This window comes from Procambarus clarkii, chromosome 79 (assembly GCF_040958095.1).
Source record: "Procambarus clarkii isolate CNS0578487 chromosome 79, FALCON_Pclarkii_2.0, whole genome shotgun sequence".
NCBI lineage: Eukaryota > Metazoa > Arthropoda > Malacostraca > Decapoda > Cambaridae > Procambarus > Procambarus clarkii.
Genome location: NC_091228.1, coordinates 19436868 through 19458383, shown reverse-complemented (window position 1 = coordinate 19458383; position 21516 = coordinate 19436868). Strand labels below are relative to the sequence as shown.

General features: G+C 45.0%; 1 protein-coding gene across 1 annotated transcript in view; it reads right to left on the bottom strand.

Annotated features, from left to right (window-relative positions):
• LOC123764603 (alpha-1-inhibitor 3) overlaps window positions 1–6883 on the bottom strand; it is a 188026-nt gene extending 181143 nt beyond the window's left edge. Inside the window, exon 1 of the mRNA XM_069314571.1 lies at window positions 6752–6883. Within this exon, the coding sequence (XP_069170672.1) occupies window positions 6752–6816 (65 nt within the window). The 5' untranslated portion in view covers window positions 6817–6883. The remainder of the gene's footprint in view (window positions 1–6751) is intronic.
• Between the last annotated feature and the right edge of the window lie 14633 nt (window positions 6884–21516).

The following is a 21516-nucleotide window of genomic DNA, read 5'->3' as shown; positions in this document are numbered from 1 at the left end:
ATGTGCTCCACACCCACCCAACTGGGCGGCAGCTTTACAGTCATGTGCTCCACACCCACCCAACTGGGCGGTAACTTCACAGTCATGTGCTCCACACCCACCCAACTGGGCGGCAGCTTTACAGTCATGTGCTCCACACCCACCCAACTGGGCGGCAGCTTTACAGTCATGTGCTCCACACCCACCCAACTGGGCGGCAGCTTTACAGTCATGTGCTCCACACCCACCCAACTGGGCGGCAGCTTTACAGTCATGTGCTCCACACCCACCCAACTGGGCGGCAGCTTTACAGTCATGTGCTCCACACCCACCCAACTGGGCGGTAACTTCACAGTCATGTGCTCCACACCCACCCAACTGGGCGGCAGCTTTACAGTCATGTGCTCCACACCCACCCAACTGGGCGGCAGCTTTACAGTCATGTGCTCCACACCCACCCAACTGGGCGGCAGCTTTACAGTCATGTGCTCCACACCCACCCAACTGGGCGGCAGCTTTACAGTCATGTGCTCCACACCCACCCAACTGGGCGGCAGCTTTACAGTCATGTGCTCCACACCCACCCAACTGGGCGGTAACTTCACAGTCATGTGCAGGCTGCACCTACAGTAAGCTATCTTTGCATACTTGTATTTTTGGAGGACACAAGAATCATGTTCAAAGCAGTCGGCCTCCCATATCATCCAGTAAGCACACTGGGGCCAATAGGAGTAGCAATTCCAGTGTCAAAGTTACCACCGAGAAGGGTCTAAAAGCTACTAGGCCCCAAACCTGCACAGCATTAAATAGTGCTCCCACTGAACTGGACGCTCTCTGGCCAATGCTCAAAACTTTGGTCACTGAGTTGATCGAAAGTCTGCTGTCATCACATGGAATCAAACAAACCACAGAGACTCGGAAGACAATTGAGCACAGGCTCAAGAAATTCGAAGATGTAATATCCACACCATCAAGACAGCAGGGCAGGAGACACCCCCATAAAAAACAAATAGAGTGCAGCTCTTCGGAAAGCGACATTGATGAGTCAATTTCAGGTCCACTAAGAACCTATACACCAATTGCAACTTCCATGGCGTGTTCATCAGACTCCATGGATACCACGGAATTATCAGCAAATTCCAAGAACCTAGAGGTCTAAAGATCCTGCAATGGAATGCGCACTAAATTGCAACACTTGCAATGCATAGCAGCAACCAAGGGCATAGACATCCTGATACTACAGGAGAGCTTGCTTCAAGCCGGATTAGAACCTAAAATCTCAGGCTATCGAGGCTTCTTCCTTCCATGGATCAATGGGCAAGCCAGGGGATGTGCAATCTATGTAAAATGTGACCTGATCTCCAAGTCCATAACCAGCCCACCCAATTGTGGAGCAGGGACAGAGGTAATGGGAGTTACCATTGAGCTAAGACACGACAAACTTGAAGTGTTCAATGTGTACAGGTCTCCACAATGCCGAAATGGATCTCTCTGTGTTATTTGGACACGCGACAACAACAAACACAATCATTTGTGGAGATTTTAATGCCCATCATCGATTGGCACTGGGCTCGAACAGAACAAATGAAGCCGGCATTCACATTTCACACCTACTAGACCAGCTTCCAGAAATACAAATTCTAACCAAGAATGAACCTACCCACATCCAAGGAGGCAGATTAGACCTAACCTTCGTTTCAGCCTACCTAAGAGATGCAGCAACATGGTCAGTTGAGCCCACACTCACAAGCGACCACTATGGGGTCCAAATTGATCTTCAGTTAGACCTACCCACCCCACCTCCGCCTCCATCTGAAGCCTGGAACTTTGCTTTAGCAAACTGGGACCGATTTCAAAACCTCATTTCAGAGTGGCAAAGAAACTATGATCTTCCCGAAGACATAAATCAGGCAGAACAAGAATTTGTCAAAGCGATTCAAAGTGCAGCCAACCACTCAATCCCACTGAAAAAACAATCCACCGGACACCATAAAGATCATTGGTACTATTGCGAACGTGTCAAAGAACTCAACCATAGACTCAACAGAACAAGAAAGCTATACAAAAAGCAGCCAAGTGACCGCAACAGGATCTTACTTTGTGAGGTCAAGGAACATGTGCATCGAGAGACCAGACAAATAAAAGAACAAAAGTGGCTGGAATGGTGTTCACACCTGAATGAACACACCTCTCTCGGAGAGATGTGGCAGCAAATTCACCGAGCCAAAGGGAATAAAACACCTAAAGCTCCACACCCCAAGGATCCTCAACAGGAAGCCGAAGTACTGGCAACCAGGTTTGCAGAGAGAGCAGCCAGCAATCAACTTCCACCAGATGTATTAGCAGTACAGACCGGAATAGAGGAAGAAAGGTGGCACAGAATCCTTACAGCATGTGAAGAAGTCTCTGACACTAATGCCCCTCTTCACACTGGATGAGCTCAATCGGGCTAAGAAAAACTCCAAGGAAACATCCCCTGGAGCCGACAAAATAACCTATAAAATGATTAGAAACCTCGGCCCAGAGGGAGACGCTGCAGACCTAAGGTTAATTAATTTAGCCTGGACTTCTCAAACTAGACCTTCTGCTTGGAATAGAGCAGACATAGTGCCGATCCCAAAACCCAAAGATCCAGCTAATCCCAGGCCCATCTCTCTCCAAAGCTGTGCAGCCAAGACGGCTGACAGAATGGCACTCAACAGACTGGAGTGGAAAATGCCTAAACTGCACCATGATATGTATGCCTATAGAAGAGGGGTTGGCACAGTGGAATGTATTACAACTCTGTTAGCCCACTTGAATGACAGACCAGGAATGCTGTTATTCCTGGACCTCGAAAAAGCCTTTGAACTGGCTAGCGCCCCAGCTATTCTCTGCTGCCTCACTGACAAAGAGGTCAGAGGCAACCTGCTCTCCTGGACCAAAAACTGTCTTATAAACAGAGAAGCAAGAGTAAAACTTCATGGCACAGTCTCTGAGTACAAAAGACATGAAAATGGTACACCGCAAGGGGGTATTCTCAGCCCCCTTCTCTTCAACTGTTTAATGGAAAGAATAATGAGGTTGAAACTTCCACATCACTGCAGGCTGCTAAACTACGCGGACGACTTTGTCATCATCATAAAAGGAAGGGATGCGGCGCGCTTGCACCCAAATGCTTAGACTGCATCAGTAAAGAGGCAAAACAGATTGGGATCAAACTCAACCCCACAAAGTCAAAGGCCATGCCCATAAAAATAGCGAAGCCCAACATCCAACTCACAGTACAGGGTCAACCAATTGAATGGGTCGACACCTATCAGTATCTAGGAATCATCCTGGACACACACATGAATTTTAATGCTGAGGTCACTTACTTGAGAGAGCGAACTGTGGCCCGGACGGCAATTCTCAGGTCGCTAACCTACCTTTCTGGAGGAGCCAATCTGCAAGTCCTTCGCACATACTATGTACAGGCAGTCAGATCAGTGATCGATTATGCCGCACCTGCACTCACAAATCTATCACACCAGCAGTGGAAAAAGCTTGAAGTTGCCCAAAACAATGCTATGAGAGCAGCACTGGGAGCCCCCATGTGGACCAGGCTTGAAACTCTTAGACTGGAGACCGGTTTGCCCTCTCTACAAGAAAGAATATCACAAAGGACAGCTACAATTGTCAGTAAGATAATTATTTCTTCTGATCCAATCCCAGTACGGCAGGCCTTGGTGGTTGGACTAGGCCAAAACAATGGAAACTCTTGGGTTGCAAGAGCAGGAAAAGTCCTAAACAGACTACATTTAAAAAACATGATTCTTGATAGAGAGGGTGATCATCCACACCCAAATTACACTCCTTCCGCGCCGTGGGAAGAGCCTACTTTCAAAATAGTAATAGAAAGTCTCCCAATGAAAAAGGCTGCCTATGATCCGACAATCCTAAGGCGCATAATAGAAGAGCAAATGTATAGCATAGCAGTAGCAGGAGCCACCCACATCTTCACAGACGGATCGGTGGACACAGAATATGAGAGTGCTGGCGCTGCTCTTTGCACGACCAGCGTACAGGCATATTGGAGACTGGGAGGACTAGTATCATCAACCCAAACTGAGCTGTTTGCCATACAACAGGCATTCGCATATGTGATTGCACAAAACACTCAAAATGCAATCATACACACAGACTCAAAAGCTGCACTTCAAATACTAGGACAAAAACAATGGAAAGATAACGTGGAAATAATTACCACCATTTTGTATCTTGGAGCAGTCGCTAAAGGCAAAGGACTCAACATAACTTTAAACTGGATCCCATCCCATATTGGAATCCCATTAAATGGAAAAGCTGATGAAATTGCTAAATTGGCAACTCGTCATCCAGTGATACATAAAACAATTCAACCCAGCCTAGAGAACATAAAAAACATCATCACCAAAAAACTCTCACACCTCAACAAAGCCTACCTGCACCAGAGAATAGCTGACGGTTCGCCATCTGCAACATGGTATCTTCAGGCAACCAAATTAGAAAGGTTAAATATCCCAAAAGGAATCCACAGGGAAATAGCAGTTAGGCTATATAGACTACGTCTAGGTTACAGATGCAACTGGGAGATTGGTGAACCCCGACAGAGAGAGTGCATCTTCTGCCAAACTGTCACAGAAAAGCCATTCCTTCACTATCTTCTGGAATGTGAAGCAAACAATGACCTTAGAAGAGCTTTAAGAGTTCCTGAATCATGTAGTGGCCACCCTGAAGCCATCAACACAGCCACTCGTCCAGCAGCTGGACACCCTCATAAAGAAAGTGAAGTAGTATCCTCCCCCGCGATAACAGCTTGATGGTTAAATGCAAACTCAGAATACTGGGAAAAAAAATTGTACCACTTACGGGCTATTCATGCCCGTGCCACCTCTTGGGTGGCTTAATCTTCATCATCATCATCATCATCAACTTGTATTTTATTAAATAAAGATAAAAAAAATATTCCTGACAGTACATCATTATGAATGAAGTACTTACACTTTTCTTGGACACCATTGATGGTGTTATCTCTGAATTCCGCGATTTGTTCACATTCCATTATATAATGAGGCAAAGTATGTGAATAGTTCTGCTGACAGAGTTTACATTTAGTCAAATCTATATCAGCAGATGTTACAAACTCCCAGAGGTACTTCCTCAGTACAGAGGCGTTCAGTGTTACAAACTCCCAGAGGTACTTCCTCAGTACAGAGGCGTTCAGTGACATTTCTTGTTATATAAATGAAATTGTGTATAGTTAGGCCTATATTAAGTTTGTTTAGTTTAATTGTTTAGGGTCAGTGGCCAATTAATTGTATATTACGTGAGTGAAGCATTTACACACATGGGACTCGAACAGATGAAGTAATGAATCATGTGATGAGTCCCGTGATGAGTCTTGGGATGAATCCCATGATGAGTCTCATGATGAATCACGTGATGAGCCTTGTGATGAATCCTGTGATAAATCCCGTGATGAATCACGTGATGAGTCCAGTGATAAATCACGTGATGATTCCCGTGATGAATCACGTGATGAGTCTTGTGATGAATCATGTGATGAGTCTTGTGATGAACCATGTGATGAGTCGGTGCTGGAGAAGAGTTGGAGGTTGGTGGGTGGTGGTGCGGGAAGGTGTTCATCTCCAGACTGGTGTACCAGCTGGGTGAAGACACACGTGGGCCATTGTTTACCGGCACGGACCCCCAGGAGCCGTCCACCCACAAACAATGGCCAATTGCTCGTTAGTTCAGCCGCGAAACATCTTGTTTATGAATGACAATGTTTTACATGCGTCCCGCAACTGATGTAACTCACAAGTTTTCTCCAACATTATATTATTTTGTCTATGGTCACATTGCACCTTTATAAATAGTTGACTCGCTGGAACTACAAATAGTTACCGACAAAACTTAAACATCTAAACTACAGATATATATCGTATGACGATATATATACATATAATGTATACATATATATATCAAGTAACAATTTATACTTGAGGAAAAATTGAACTTGGAAACAAAGTGGATTAATACTGACTAAGAACAAGTGGCTCAGTGGTAGCACCCTGGACAGGAAGGTTCGACTCGTTACAGACTGCCCACAACAGTTACTTAACTCCGAGATACCTATTTAATACTACATTACTCGGGAGCCGGTCGGCCGAGCGGACAGCACGCTGTACTTGTGATCCTGTGGTCCTGGGTTCGATCCCAGGCGCCGGCGAGAAACAAGGGGCAGAGTTTTCTTTCACCCAATGCTCCTGTTACCTAGCAGTAAAATAGGTACCTGGGTGTTAGTCAGCTGTCACGGACTGCTTCCTGGGGGGTGGAGGCCTGGTCAAGGACAGGGCCGCTGGGACACTAAAGCCCCGAAATCATCTCAAGATAACCTCAAGAAGATACATGAACAGGTGCCCAACCATTTCTGTTACGTACGGGGATCGAACCACAGATTCCCCGATACTGAGTCGAGAACGAAATCCACTACGCTAAAGGAACGGCCACACTAGGCCTGCTGACAACAGTTCTTAGTTAAATGGATATTGGAGTTCAGTTCCTGAACTATGTTCCACTATCATGGGGAAACAATATAGGAGCTCCGCCTACCACTGTCACTGTCAGGACAGGTACATGGGGAGAACAATATAGGAGCTCCTCCTATTTGTCATAATTACACAAACTTTCCAAATGTTTCTTCAAAATCAAATAAGGTGAATAATGTAAACTAGTAACGTTAAGGGTGTTTGAAGGAGAGTTTACTCACCCGTGAGTGAGAGCTGCGGTGAGAGCGAGGACACAGAGGAGCCGGGGACAGTGGTAGGACGCCATGGCAACAGGCAACGAGACGTCCAGGCTGGCTGGCAGCCGGTGAGCGAGTGACTGTGGGAGCTGCCTCTTCTCCCTCACCTTGTCCGGAGGAAACGTGTTCCCCCCCACTTCCCCTGGCTTCCCCATCATATCCCCCCCCTTCGTCTCTCCCACAGGCACCCCGCCCTGTCCCTCCCTCAGGTACCCCTCCCCGACCCTCTCTCAGGCACCCCCTCCCCTCCAGACAACATAACCCCATCCAGTTTTAGGATCTAGAATATTCCTCAGTATCACTATACACCTTATATTAATTAATAAAAACTAACGTGCAACAACTAGAAGCAGTGCAAAATAAGGCACTAAGAAGAACAGTAAAACACCATCCACCATATGATCAGACAATCCAGGAGCTCCACGAACTCCTGAACATCAGACTGCAGCACCAGGCCATCAGGGTGTGAAACACCATCGTAATGTTAGAGGACCCAATGTTAGAAAGATTACTCCAAGATGAGACCAAAGATGGTGGCGCAAGATAAGACGCCAAACTCCCACAGCTGGTGGCCGAAGATGAAGCCCCACTCCCACAGCTGGTGGCCCAAGATGAGACGCCGCACTCCCACAGCTGGTGGCCAAAGATGAAGCCCCACTCCCACAGCTGGTGGCCCAAGATGAAACGCCCCACTCCCACAGCTGGTGGCCCAAGATGAGACACTCTACTCCCACAGCTGGTGGCCCGAGATAAGGCGCCCCACTGGTGACCCAAGAGACTCGATTTACCAGATGAAAATCCAGCCCCAGTACACACATACACACACACACACACACACACACACACACACACACACACATATATATATATGTGCGTATATATATATATATATATATATATATATATATATATATATATATATATATATATATATATATATATATGTCGTACCTAGTAGCCAGAACTCACTTCTCAGCCTACTATTCAAGGCCCGATTTGCCTAATAAGCCAAGTTTTCCTGAATTAATATATTTACTATAATTTTTTTCTCATGAAATGATAAAGCTACCCATTTCACTATGTATGAGGTCAATTTTCTTTTATTGGAGTTAAAATTAACGTAGATATATGACCGAACCTAACCAACCCTACCTAACCTAACCTAACCTATATATATAGGTAAGGTTAGGTTAGGTAGCCAGAAAAAGCTAGGTTAGGTTAGGTTAGGTAGGTTAGGTAGACGAAAAAACATTAATTCATGAAAACTTGGCTTACTAGGCAAATCGGGCCTTGCATAGTAGGCTGAGAAGTGAGTTCTGGCTACTAGGTACGACATATATATATATATATATATATATATATATATATATATATATATATATATATATATATATATATATATATATATATATATATATAATAGGGGGGTACCACCACTGGTGCATTTATAGGGACCCACAGCCTCAGAGAAGGGAACACAGAGCACTCAGGGAAAAACTTGACATTTAACTCTGAATACGAAAGAGTGTTCACTTCTCCTACCACCCCCTTTTTTTTTTTTTTTTTTATTTATTATGATGTACACTTTATTATGCAAGGTTATACAGTTACATATCTGATTTTATACAAAAAATAAACATTAAGAGGACACAAGAAAAAGTTCGCTTCCTAGAGGCTGTAGATTTCCTCGAACTCCTCCGACGCCGGGCAGGAACCGAGGATGCAGCGGGCATTTCCCCTCTGGATCGCGACACTGAGGCGCTGAAAGAGAAAACTTGCTGCTCTAGGGTCTCTTGTGGTGTCAATGAGCTTGGAACCAAGATCCTTAAGAAACCTTCTTGCACTCTCACCCCATGGGCCTAGGGTCTCAGACCCTATTGGAACGAAATTGTACCTTTGATCTAATTGCCTGTACTTGACTGACTTTTGTTTTTCTCTGTGTGTTGCTGCGGCTCCCGCCGTGCCGGCAGAGAGGGTGATGTATGTCGTTGCCAGGGTGGATACGCAAGTATAGTCCCATGCTAACTGCCTGCCACCCTTCCACGGACGCAGTGTGATTCCGTCTGGTCGGCCGGCAAAGCTAACAGAGTCACGGTTCAGTAGGTTGCGGGGCTCTCTCTCCGCTGGACACTGAGCAGAGGCAAGGCTTCTTTTAATGATGTCGTTGACTTCGTCGTGTCTAGTGTGCCAACCACCCGATTTTCCACAGTGCAGGCCATGCAATCCATATTCGTCAGCATCTGCCTCGCCGCAAATACACCTGTGAACAGTGTGGATAGGGGCAGCTAGACGGAGAGCGACTGCAATACGGAGCTCCTGCGGATCAAGACGTGTGCCTGTCGCAGACATAGGGACTGCCAGAAGGAAGTCCCCTGCATGGGGAGCCTGCACAGCTGTGAGGCGTGCACGATCACTGGGGGTTGTTGCTGCCTCCAGCAAAGCTGTGGCTTCTTTGTCTACAATGGGGCTGTCCCAACTGGATTGTTTCTTGGCTTTCGGCATGGCTGGTCTGAGTGCTGGGTCTGTCATGGCACCCCATTTCGTGTCGCATTCCGTGTAGTGGGGGTCCTGTATCCCCACTACATCACTCAGGGTGTCAGGTAGAATTTCCTTAACCAGGTCATCTGATGCTGAGGAGGAAGACAGGAAGGCTGGGACAGCAATTTGGGTGGCGGTGCGGACACCCAAGCCACCGAGCCTGACAGGAAGAGTGGCTTGTTTCCACTGGCATTCGTTGAGGGAGAGGTTAACAACTTTTTCCAGCATGGTCTTCAGTAGGAGGTCATACTCGTCAAGCTTTGGGTTGTTGTAAGATGGGGCGCACCTCAGAAAGTAGGTTAGCCTCGGAAGGGAAAGGCATTTGGTGAGGAGATAAAAAGCATCGTGGGCATCGATGTCACCTATTCTGTCTTCCATCCTCCTAAGGTCTGCGATTTTCTTGTCGAGGATCTCCTCAATGGCGTTAGACCCGAGGGGAGCTCCAAGGAGGGTGCTGTTCTCGGCCCTAATGACATGGGCTCCAGGCAAGGCAGACCTTATTCTAGCTACGATGTCTGGGTTGGAGGAGACTACTTCACACTTGGAAGGGTTCAGGACGAGACCCAGGCTTACTTCTTGCTCCCTTATTTTCCTGATATCTGACAAGAGGTGGTCTACGGTGCCAGCTATAGTGCCATCATCCAAAAACCAGATGTTGAACTCGCTGGACAAGCTTTCGGTGATTTCTTTTAAGACTAAGCAGAAAAGAAGGGGAGCAAGAGGATCACCTTGCTGAACACCTTCACATGATCTGATTTCATGTTCACCAAAGAGCAGTTTTGACTCGCCACTGTAGCACGATAGTATGAACGGGTAGAGGGGCCGGAAATGGCGATGTACGGCACAAAGTACTGCATCTCTTCTTACCATGTTGAAGGCATTCTTAAAGTCCAGTTTGAGCAGGGCCTTTTCATCAGAAATGTTTGTGATGTCTGCTCGTGCTGCATGGGCAGCCGCTTCACAGCCTTGGGGGATTCCAAATCCTAGCTGGATTGGTTTCAGCAATTCAGCCGCTTGCTGGCTGACAACCCTCGTAGCAGCCTTGGCAATCAGGCGTCGGAGAGTGTTGCCAACAGCGATTGGCCTGATTCCTTCGTCCTTCTTTTTGAGAGCACAGAGGGAGGCACCAAAAAAGAGAGGCCTGATGACCTCAGGTATCTCACCAGCCAGACACATGTTGACGAACCTTGTGAGTTCCATAAGAAGATCTTGTGCAGCATCACCAACCGCAGGATTTAACATTTGCTTGATATGTTGAGGTTTTAACCCTGTAAAGCCGCCTGCTGACCCAGGTGGAAAAGAAAGGGCTGCTTTGTAAACCTCAGATTCACCAATGGGTCTGAAATGGTGTCTGCTGATGGCGGAACGATGTTGTCGCCTTGAGGGGCTCTGGGTGGGTGCTTGCTTTGCAGGGCTCGTGCTGTGGCTGAGTTTCGAGGAGCAATTTTCTCGTCACTGGTGAGGACTCTAATAGCACTTGCGGTATTTCCCTCTTCAATTTTCTTGGTGATTTGTGCTCTGATTTTGTACGTTTCCGGTATGTTGTTGTTACCATTTCTGCGGTGGGTGTGTTTTGCTCGTAGAGGCAGGCGAACTAGGTTGTCCCCCCTTGGGTATTCATTTATCGCCCTCAGGACCGAGGAAGCAAGTGATTTGTCCCTCCTTGGAGGGACGTTGAGGCATACATTGCCAAACAGAAGGACATTATGCCACGCTTGAATGTTTTCCGGTGCATCATTGACCCTTTTCAGAAGATTACAAAGTTTGGCTGCTGCATTTGGGCGGGCTGCTTTTGGGATGTGTGGTAATGTTCTAGCAGACGTCGCTATGATCGCTTGGGTGAGGTTCTCAGATGAGATTAGGTTAATGGGAGTCTCTTCCCTAACTGTTAATGGCAGCTGGCCATTGCTTCCCTTCGGAAGCTGGTGGGAACCACTGCATCTTTCGTCGTTGAAGGTGTGAAAGCGGATAACACCACCGGTGGAGTTTATGGCGGTGTTTTTGTTGCATACTCGGCAAAAACCTCTTTTAGGAGCAGTTGTTGGCACCTCAAGGCTTGTGGAGTCCTGCCCGACCGCTGGGACCCCTTCCATTTCAACTCGGTTGGCAGAGTTAAACTGTGCATTATTCTATAGAGGGGAGCAAACACACTGGGTCATGGCCAAGCAACTGGGTGTGGAGCCAGCAACTGGGTGTGGAGGCATCAACTGGGTGTGGAGCCAGCAACTGGGTGTGGAGGCATCAACTGGGTGTGGAGGCATCAGCTGGGTGTGGCGGCGTCAGCTGGGTGTGGAGGCCGCGGCCGGGTGTGGAGGCCGCGGCTGGGTGTGGAGGCCGGTGGGGCGAGGGTCAGCTCAGGTAGTGAGGTGCGGGGGGGGGAGGCGTGGTATCGAGTGGGCTATACACATGACACACAATATACATTCATATATATGTACACCAGGGTATGTATGACACTGAGAATATGGGGTTGGCACTTTGTTATATGTATGACACTTTGTGGTGTGTATGGCACTGAGTATCGGAGTTGGCACTTTGAGATGTATATTTCACTATGGCACTATATATACATGGTATTCACTTTGTATGTCGGGGCCGCAAAGTATACACCAAACAGACAGAAATTGTTCACTATCATTCACTGAGCCCACGAGGGAGGTGGTGGGGTGGTGTGGTGGTGAGGGCAGTTTGAAATGCGGCCACTACCAGCCTCCTCCGCCTGACCGGTGAGCGGGTGTTCCTAGTGACGCCTTACTCTAAGGTTCACTTTCCCTCACGCGCCTCCCTCCGCCCCCGCCCTTCCCCATCCCGCCCCGGCCGTTAAGGTGGTAGGCCTCCCTCACTGGCACTGTTGCTGGTGTGTTCAAGCTTATATATATATATATATATATATATATATATATATATATATATATATATATATATATATATATATATATATATATATATATATATATATATATATATATATATGTATATATATATATATATATATATGTATATATATATATATATATATATATATATATATATATATATATATATATATATATATATATATATATATATATATATATATATATATATATATATATATATGTCGTACCTAGTAGCCAGAACGCACTTCTCAGCCTACTATGCAAGGCCCGATTTGCCTAATAAGCCAAGTTTTCTTGAATTAATATATTTTCTCTATTTTTTTCTTATGAAATGATAAAGCTTCCCATTTCATTATGTATGAGGTCAATTTTTTTTATTGGAGTTAAAATTAACGTAGATATATAACCGAACCCAACCAACCCTACCTAACCTAACCTAACTTATCTCTATAGGTTAGGTTAGGTTAGGTAGCCAAAAAAGATAGGTTAGGTTAGGTAGGTTAGGTAGTCGAAAAACAATTAATTCATGAAAACTTTGCTTATTAGGCAAATCGGGCCTTGCATAGTAGGCTGAGAAGTGCGTTCTGGCTACTAGGTACGACATATATATATATATATATATATATATATATATATATATATATATATATATATATATATATATATATATATATATATATATATAATGTCGCACCTATATATATATATATTGTGAGGGTAACGCGTTGGTGTTCGGCTGTTTAAGGCTAGGGGTATGGCCTCGTCACATAGTTATAAAAAAAAATAGAAAAACTGGAACTTCGTCTGTGGTAAGGTAAGGAGAAGACACACAAAACACAAGTAAATTTTAACAATGAAATTTTAATTACGTTAAATAAATCAAAACATGAAAAAATGGACAAACAAATTCTTATAATAAAATCAATCAATCAAAATAATAAGAATAATTAAATGACACAATGAAAAGTTACGTTAAGATAAAATAACAAGAAGTGCAACACAAAATTAATGGGAGGTGCTGGAATATTGGCTTTAAGCTACCACCTCTCTCAGTACACGCTAACGTCTAGCCGGGAGGAGTGATAACTGCAAAAGCACAGAATATTCTGAGGTCTGAGGTCGTGGCGACCCCAGACATCAAGTAGTATGGGGGGGCGAGTGCAGGTGCAGCCAGGCCGGCGACCAATCAGCGGAGCCGGTAGCGATCAACAGGTAGTTTGGCGGTTTGAGTCTGAACAGGTGTCCCTGGCTGCAACGTTTTGCGCTCTGGCAAACCTTGCTGGTGTTGTTGTCGTTGTTTGACATTTCTTCCATAGTAGTTTTATATAATTTCAACGACGTAATTGTGGAGGGAAGAGCAGGCTCAATCTCTTGAAGGAGATTATCGTCACAACTCTCCCCCGAAGCCTGCGGTTCTGGAAGAAGTACGTCGTTATGTGGTGGAGTATTAGATGGAGTAGCTTCTACTTCATAAACTCTGGAGAGATCATGGGCTAAGATGTTGTCAGACTCTTGGTATAGCGGGTCTCCAGGTTGAATTTCTGCAGGTAGCAAGCCCATAGTAGAAGACGTTGAAATGAGAAGTGGGCGTGCTGCAGGAGGTGTAGGGTGGTGTGGTCCGTATTGATGGTGGACCGAGCACTTTTCAGGTGTGGAGTGAAGTGCTGAAGCTTCAGGATGAGGAAGAGTAGCTCCTTGCCAATTGTTCCGTAGTTCCTTGTAGCAGTAGTCGCTGACAGGTGTATTCTTCTCGCCTCGTTGCTGCATCACGACACCACCATCGTCGGTACCATTGGCGTCGACATGGAGGATGAAGGGCTTATCTGACGAGGTGAGAGTGGAATTAGAATATGGCAAAGGAGCACGATTATTATCCTGAAAGCATTTGGGAAGATCATTAAGGATTTTGGAATTAGAAAGCGCTGACTCCTTGTCAGTGCTTTCGGGAGGAGAAGCTGGGATGGTCTCACTGTGGATGTAGGGTTCTGTAAAGGTAGAACAGTTAGTCAGGACAGTGGGAGGAGTACCATTATATTGCTTCAGGAGGTTGACGTGGCACAGCTGGGTCTTCCGCCGCCTATCTGGAGTCTCTATTACGTAGTTGTTATTATTCCTGCACTCTTTGACGCAGTAGGGTCCTGAAAATTTGTTTTGTAAAGGTGAACCTGGGATAGGGAAATAGGCAAGGACGAAGTCTCCCGGCTTGAATTTTCTTACTTTGCTGGTCTGGTCGTAATGAGTCTTCATTCTCTCCTGGGCTTTCAATAGATTATTATGGGCAAAACGGTGGACTCTCTCTAGAATGTGTTGAAGGTTTTGAAGAAACTGGGGCACATTCTGATGCTCACTGAAGGTGGCATCTCTGAGAGAGTCTTTGAAAGCCTTAAGGGGAGTACGGCACTTACGGCCGTAGAGCATCTCATAAGGAGATACTCCTAGGGACTCATTGGGGAGACTTCTGAAAATACACATTATTAGGTCAATCTGCTTATCCCAATCCTTCGAGGTTTCACTACAAAACTTTTTCAAGAGTGCTTTGATGGTCTGATGACTACGTTCAAGAGAACCCTGTGAAGCAGGATGATAGGGGCTGGACAATACCTGTTTGATGTTGAACTCCTCCAGTGTCCTTTTGAAGAGATCACTGGTGAAGTTGGTACCACAGTCACTTTGAATCTCCCTGGGAAATCCGTATTGAGTGAAGATCTTCAATAGATGTTTGATAACCGTAGCAGCCGTGATGTTCTTCACTGGAACTGCTATGGGAAATCTGGTGGTAGGACACAGGATGGTTAGGATGTAGGCGTTACCTGAACTGGTCCGAGGTAAAGGACCAACACAGTCTATTATGAGTCTGTGGAAAGGTTCCGCAGGCACCTGTATGGGAATCAGTGGCGCTCTGGGAATGGAGATGTTCGGTTTGCCTGCCATCTGACATGTATGACACTGTTTTACGTACTGTTTGACGTTATTTACCATACCTGGCCAGTAGTAGTCTTGACGAATCCCATGGTAAGTCTTGTTGAAGCCGTAGTGGGAGAACGCTCCATGGGCCAGGTGTAGAATAGTGGGCCGCAGGCTGGTGGGAATCACAAGTTGTTCGATGTTGGCCCAATCGTCCTCCTCCTTCAGTTTACTGGGTCTATATCTGCGGTAGAGCAAGTCGTTCTCTAGGAAGAACCCAGGAATACTGTCGGGTTGAGTCTCAGCCTGGAAAAACAATGGTGTTAAAGTAAGATCTTCCCTCTGCAACTTACGGAACTCCAACTTGGTCAGATGCGGGGGAAGTTTGAGGGTCTTGAGGGACAGCGGTAGCAGTAGAGTCAGCTGGCTGTGGACGTGCGGCTTGTGCACGGGTGGTCACGAGAACCGGAGGAGAAACTTCATCACTCTCTTGAACCTCTGCTGGAACATACTCTAGAATAGGGTTTAGTGGCACAAAGTTACACACCTGGGGTTTGTCCATGACGATGAGGTTGGTCGGTTGCAGGTCTTCTGCCAAGTCGTTGCCTAGGAGAAGTTGCACTCCAGGCATGGGAAAAGGCTTTTCCCTGACGGCCACTTGGACTTCCCCGTTCACGTAGGGACAATCCAGGTGGACTCTGGCGAGAGGGTATGGAGTGGTAGCAGTGAGGTCAGTGATGAAGACAGTTTCTCCGGTATAGACGATGTTGGGCACAGCCGACTTCAAGATGATCGATTGAAGAGCCGCTGTGTCCCTCAAGATCTTCAATTTGAAACGTCCCTCCGGATTTGAACCGTTGGCAGAGACAGTTCCAGTATACAGGTGGTTACTGAAAAGAGAAAGATCATTAACATTAACACCAACATTCATCACAGGCTTACCGGACTTAGGAGGAGTTGGTTTGGGTCTTTGTTGGTCAGTGGTTCCCTTGTATTGAGACTTACCACACTTGTCTATGGTATGTCCATAGAGTCTACAATACTTGCAGTACAGTTGTGAACCAGCTTGATCGGGGCTCACCTTCTCGTAACTGTACCACGACTTCTTACTGGAGGATGGTTCGGGTGTCAGCCGGTGGATGAGGCTGTAAGTGTCAGCCGACTTAGCACACTTCAGGTAGTCGGTTTCTTCTTTATCTGCTAAGTAGAGGCGGACAGGAGGCGGCACACGTCTCAAGAATTCTTCAACAAGCATCAGGTTGACGAGTTCTGTAAAAGTAGAGACATGTGCTGCTTCCAGCCATTTCATGAAATACCTCCGTTTCGTGTTAGCAAACTCAAGGAAGGTAGTGGTACTTGCCTTCAGGTGGTCACGGAATTTCCTTCTATAACTTTCGGTGGAAAGTAGGTAGGCGTCCAACACTGCTTGTTTCAGAGTGTGGTAGTCATTCTCAGACGCCAGAGTACTGAGTGTGACTGCAGCTCTACCTGTAAGATGGACTCTGAGAAGTGTGGCCCATTGGTCGACAGGCCAACTGAGTTGATTAGCAAGGGTTTCAAAGGTGGTGAAAAACACATCAACTTCTGCTTCTACAAAGGATGGCATTAACTTACTTGCATGTGATATATTAAAACTGACGGGAAGATTGGCAGTAGCTTGCTGGCGTTGAGTGAAGTGTGAAGTTTCCAAGGCGATTTCACGTTGACGACACTCTAGAGCCAGAGTCGCTTGTTGCTTGTCATGTTCGCGTTGCATCTCCAACTCGCGTTGTTTGGTTTCAAGCTGTACTCGTTCACGTTCACGGAGGGTTTCAAGCTGTATGCGTTCCCGCTCCTGGAGCATTGCAACCTCACGTTCCTGGAGGGCGAGGTCACGTTCTTGTTCTTCCCTTCGTATGGCAGCAGCTCGTTCTTGCTGCTCACGTTCAATCTTGGCCAGCTCTAGTTTAAGTTTCATCGTTGCCAAGTCAGTTTTCTCTGCAATATAGTAAGTTTCATGAGTTTCAGAGTCTATCTTACCTTGCTCTAAATAGTAATCCAGCAACAGGTTGTGTAGGTCATTTTTGTTGGCTTGGTAGGGAACTTCTAATTGATACTCATGTGCAAGAGTTTGTAATTCAGTCTTCTTGGCACGACTTAAAGTCCCTATTTCACCTGCTGGATTTGTACGGAAAGCTTGGAGACGAAACATGGTGAAATTAGCAAATAAAGGTACACGAATATTCAATAGTGAATGTCAGAAACAGGACAACGTGGCAACTGGTACCTATCCTGTGAGATCTTTAACAATTAAAGTTAAGTAAAAGATGTTAAATGATTAAATTAAATCAAGGGCGCAGGAAATCTTGTACCCGGTACTCATGTAAGAGGATAAGGGCAAGAAAATCCTACTAACAAATGAAACAGTTTCGAAAACAAATGAAACAGTAAATTGTCTCAAAAGTAAAATTGGTAGTCCAAGGATGTAGGCATACCTTGCCAAGTCTCTATAGGACATAAAGCAAGTTTTTCCTACTGAATTTAATATGATACTTACAGAATTAGCGAACTTTTGTGCTCTGAAAAGTAAGCTAATTCCCTACCGTTGTATGTATCATCATCTCTGACTGACGTGTAGGGGCGCGAGGTGTCAACTGGTGACGAGAACTGCTGCTGAGGTCCCAATTCAGCAACTAAAGTTCGAGCTAGAGGAACTATGGCCCTCTTTATCCTCCTACAGTCAGATTGCAGAAGATTGGGTACTCTTGACCCGGGGCAGACCACAGTACCAGGGTACCAATATGATGATCTGTCAAAATGAGAAATATTCAAGGGACATAGATGGTAAACACGAGTAATAACACGGAGGGAGAGATGACCAATTAAGAGTATGACTGCGGCCTACAGTCACCACGTAATCCAAAGTTGTCTCACCTTCACTATATGTTACTCTCGTAATGCACAATACACCGCACCTTATAAAAAATGAAATTGAATATGAAAAATAGTAAAGCTACGTTAACAAAGTTAAATACGCTTACCATAAATTACCACTTGGCACCAGTACCTGAGTGAAGCTCCTAGGACAGGCCCCCATATAACTTGTGACGGTAACGCGTTGGTGTTCGGCTGTTTAAGGCTAGGGGTATGGCCTCGTCACATAGTTATAAAAAAAAAATAGAAAAACTGGAACTTCGTCTGTGGTAAGGTAAGGAGAAGACACACAAAACACAAGTAAATTTTAACAATGAAATTTTAATTACGTTAAATAAATCAAAACATGAAAAAATGGACAAACAAATTCTTATAATAAAATCAATCAATCAAAATAATAAGAATAATTAAATGACACAATGAAAAGTTACGTTAAGATAAAATAACACGAAGTGCAACACAAAATTAAAGGGAGGTGCTGGAATATTGGCTTTAAGCTACCACCTCTCTCAGTACACGCTAACGTCTAGCCGGGAGGAGTGATAACTGCGAAAGCACAGAATATTCTGAGGTCTGAGGTCGTGGCGACCCCAGACATCAAGTAGTATGGGGGGGCGAGTGCAGGTGCAGCCAGGCCGGCGACCAATCAGCGGAGCCGGTAGCGATCAACAGGTAGTTTGGCGGTTTGAGTCTGAACAGGTGTCCCTGGCTGCAACGTTTTGCGCTCTGGCAAACCTTGCTGGTGTTGTTGTCGTTGTTGGACATTTCTTCCATAGTAGTTTTATATAATTTCAACGACGTAATTGTGGAGGGAAGAGCAGGCTCAATCTCTTGAAGGAGATTATCGTCACAATATATATATATATATATATATATATATATATATATATATATATATATATATATATATATGTCGTACCTAGTAGCCAGAACGCACTTCTCAGCCTACTATGCAAGGCCCGATTTGCCTAATAAGCCAAGTTTTCCTGAATTAATATATTTTCTCTAATTTTTTTCTTATGAAATGATAAAGCTACCCATTTCATTTTGTATGAGGTGAATTTTTTTTTATTGGAGTTAAAATTAACGTAGATATATGGCCGAACCTAACCAACCCTACCTAACCTATCTTTATGGGTTAGGTTAGGTTAGGTAGCCGAAAAGGTTACGTTAGGTTAGGTTAGGTAGTGGAAAAAACATTAATACATGAAAACTTGGCTTATTAGGCAAATCGGGCCTTGCATAGTAGGCTGAGAAGTGCGTTCTGGCTACTAGGTACGACATATGGTCGTACCTAGTAGCCAGGATAGTAATCATCCTGGTAGCCAGGATGGTTTCCACTCGGATGGTAATCTTGGGCATAGCATTTTATCAAATCACCTCATTCTTTGGGGCACACGTGAGGAATACAAATGCGAACAAGCCTGAATGGTCCCCAGGACTATATGCGACTGAAAACTCACACCCCAAAAGTGACTCGAACCCATACTCCCAGGAGCAATGCACCTGGTATCTACAGGACGCCTTAATTCGCTTGACCATCACGACCGGACATAAGGAACTGATAGCCGAAGCTATTTGAACCACTTCCCCATTAGCACTTGGATGGTAATCTTGGGCATAGCATTTATTCAAATTACCTCATTCTTTGGGGCACAGGTGAGGAACACAAATGCGAACAAGCCTGAATGGTCCCCAGGACTATATGCGACTGAAAACTCACACCCCAGAAGTGACTCGAACCCATGCTCCCAGGAGCAACGCAACTGATATCTACAGGATGTACTAATAACAAAAACAGGAACCTCTTTAAGCACCAAGTATATACTAAGCCCACCAACATAGGATTATGCCTGAAAGGTAGAAGTGAGTGCCCCCAAAGATACAAAGCCAGTGTTCTCAATGCTTATATTCGTCGAGCGCTTACCCACTGCTCTGAATGGAGCAACGTGAGTAGAGAGTTTGAAAGTGTAACTCAGGTATTGGTTAACAACGGATATAGCAACGCGGAAATAAACGCTGCTATAAGAAGACACTTGTACCGTTGGTATAATCCTGAACCTAGAACAGAAACACAAAACCTCCAATAAAATTATATTACAAATCAACCATGCACATTGAACATATAAAAGAGGAAAGAATAATGAAAGAAATAATCCTTAAAGGAGTAAAAAGCATTACTTCAAACCAAAACATAAACCTGATAATATTCTACAAAACCAGAAGACTTCCGAACTCCTTATCAGAAACAGCCCGAAGCCGACGGAGAACCCTCTACAGCAGTCAAGCGTTGTATACATGTAAACTTGCCCCCACGAAGGATGTAACCTTCAATCTAAGTACCCCCTCCCAATCTGGCCCATTGGCGCTGAGTATAAATGGGGTAAAGTCAGAGTGGGATAATGTTGTTAGTAGAGTACCTCAGGGCTCTGTCCAGGGACCTCTGTTGTTTATAATATATATAAATGATTTAGATTCAGGTTTGAGTAGCAACATCTGCATATTTGCAGATGATACAAAAATCGGTAGAGAAATCAACACGAAAGAAGACTCGCTATCACTTCAAGTTGATCTAAATAGGGTTTTAGAATGGTCAAAGATTGGCAGATGCAGTTTAATGCTGATAAATGTGGAGTTTTGAGGCTGGGTAATGATGATAGTTACAAGATACGAGCTAGTTGGTGTTGAGATTGCGAAAGGGATCTGGGAGTTATGATTAGTAAGAATTTAAAACAAAAGGATCAATGCATGAATGTTCGTAATAAGGCGAATAAGACACTGGGATTTATTAATCAAAGCATTAGTAACAAGACACCTGGTGTGGTTCTTCAGCTATATCTTGCTCTGGTTAGGCCCCATTTAGATTATGCAGTTCAGTTTTGGTCGCAGTACTATTGAATGGATATAAATTCACTTGAACGTGTCCAGCGTAGGATGACAAAGTTAATTCCCCAAATTAGAAGTCTTTCATATGAAGAAAGATTAATAAAGCTTAAATTGCATTCACTAGAAAGACGAAGAGTTAGGGGTGACATGATAGAAGTTTACAGTGGATGAATGGACATAACAAAGGGGATATTAATAGGGTATTAAAAGTATCTTGGGTAAATACTGGTTCGGTAACAGGGTTGTTGATTTCAGTCAGTCAGGTGCAGTCACAGTGAGAGGGTGTGTTGGCTAGAGCTCCGATTGTACTAACATTGTTGTAGCAATAATGGAAGGATTTATGAAGGAGCTGGTGAGTCTGGTTGGAGCTCTGAGGACAGAGTTGGATTCGCTACGGGAGGAGGTACGACAGCTGATACAACAGCAGGAAGAAACAAAGGAGGAGACCAGTGTTAAGAAGACCTCGTCTTGGCAAGTTGTGAAAGACAGGGGTCTTAAGAAGACCTTGGCAAAACCGACAACTAATAACCTACACCTAACGACTTTTAACGCATTTGACGTATTAGAGGACGAGTGCTGTGGTGAACCTGTTGTTCAACGAGGAAAAGA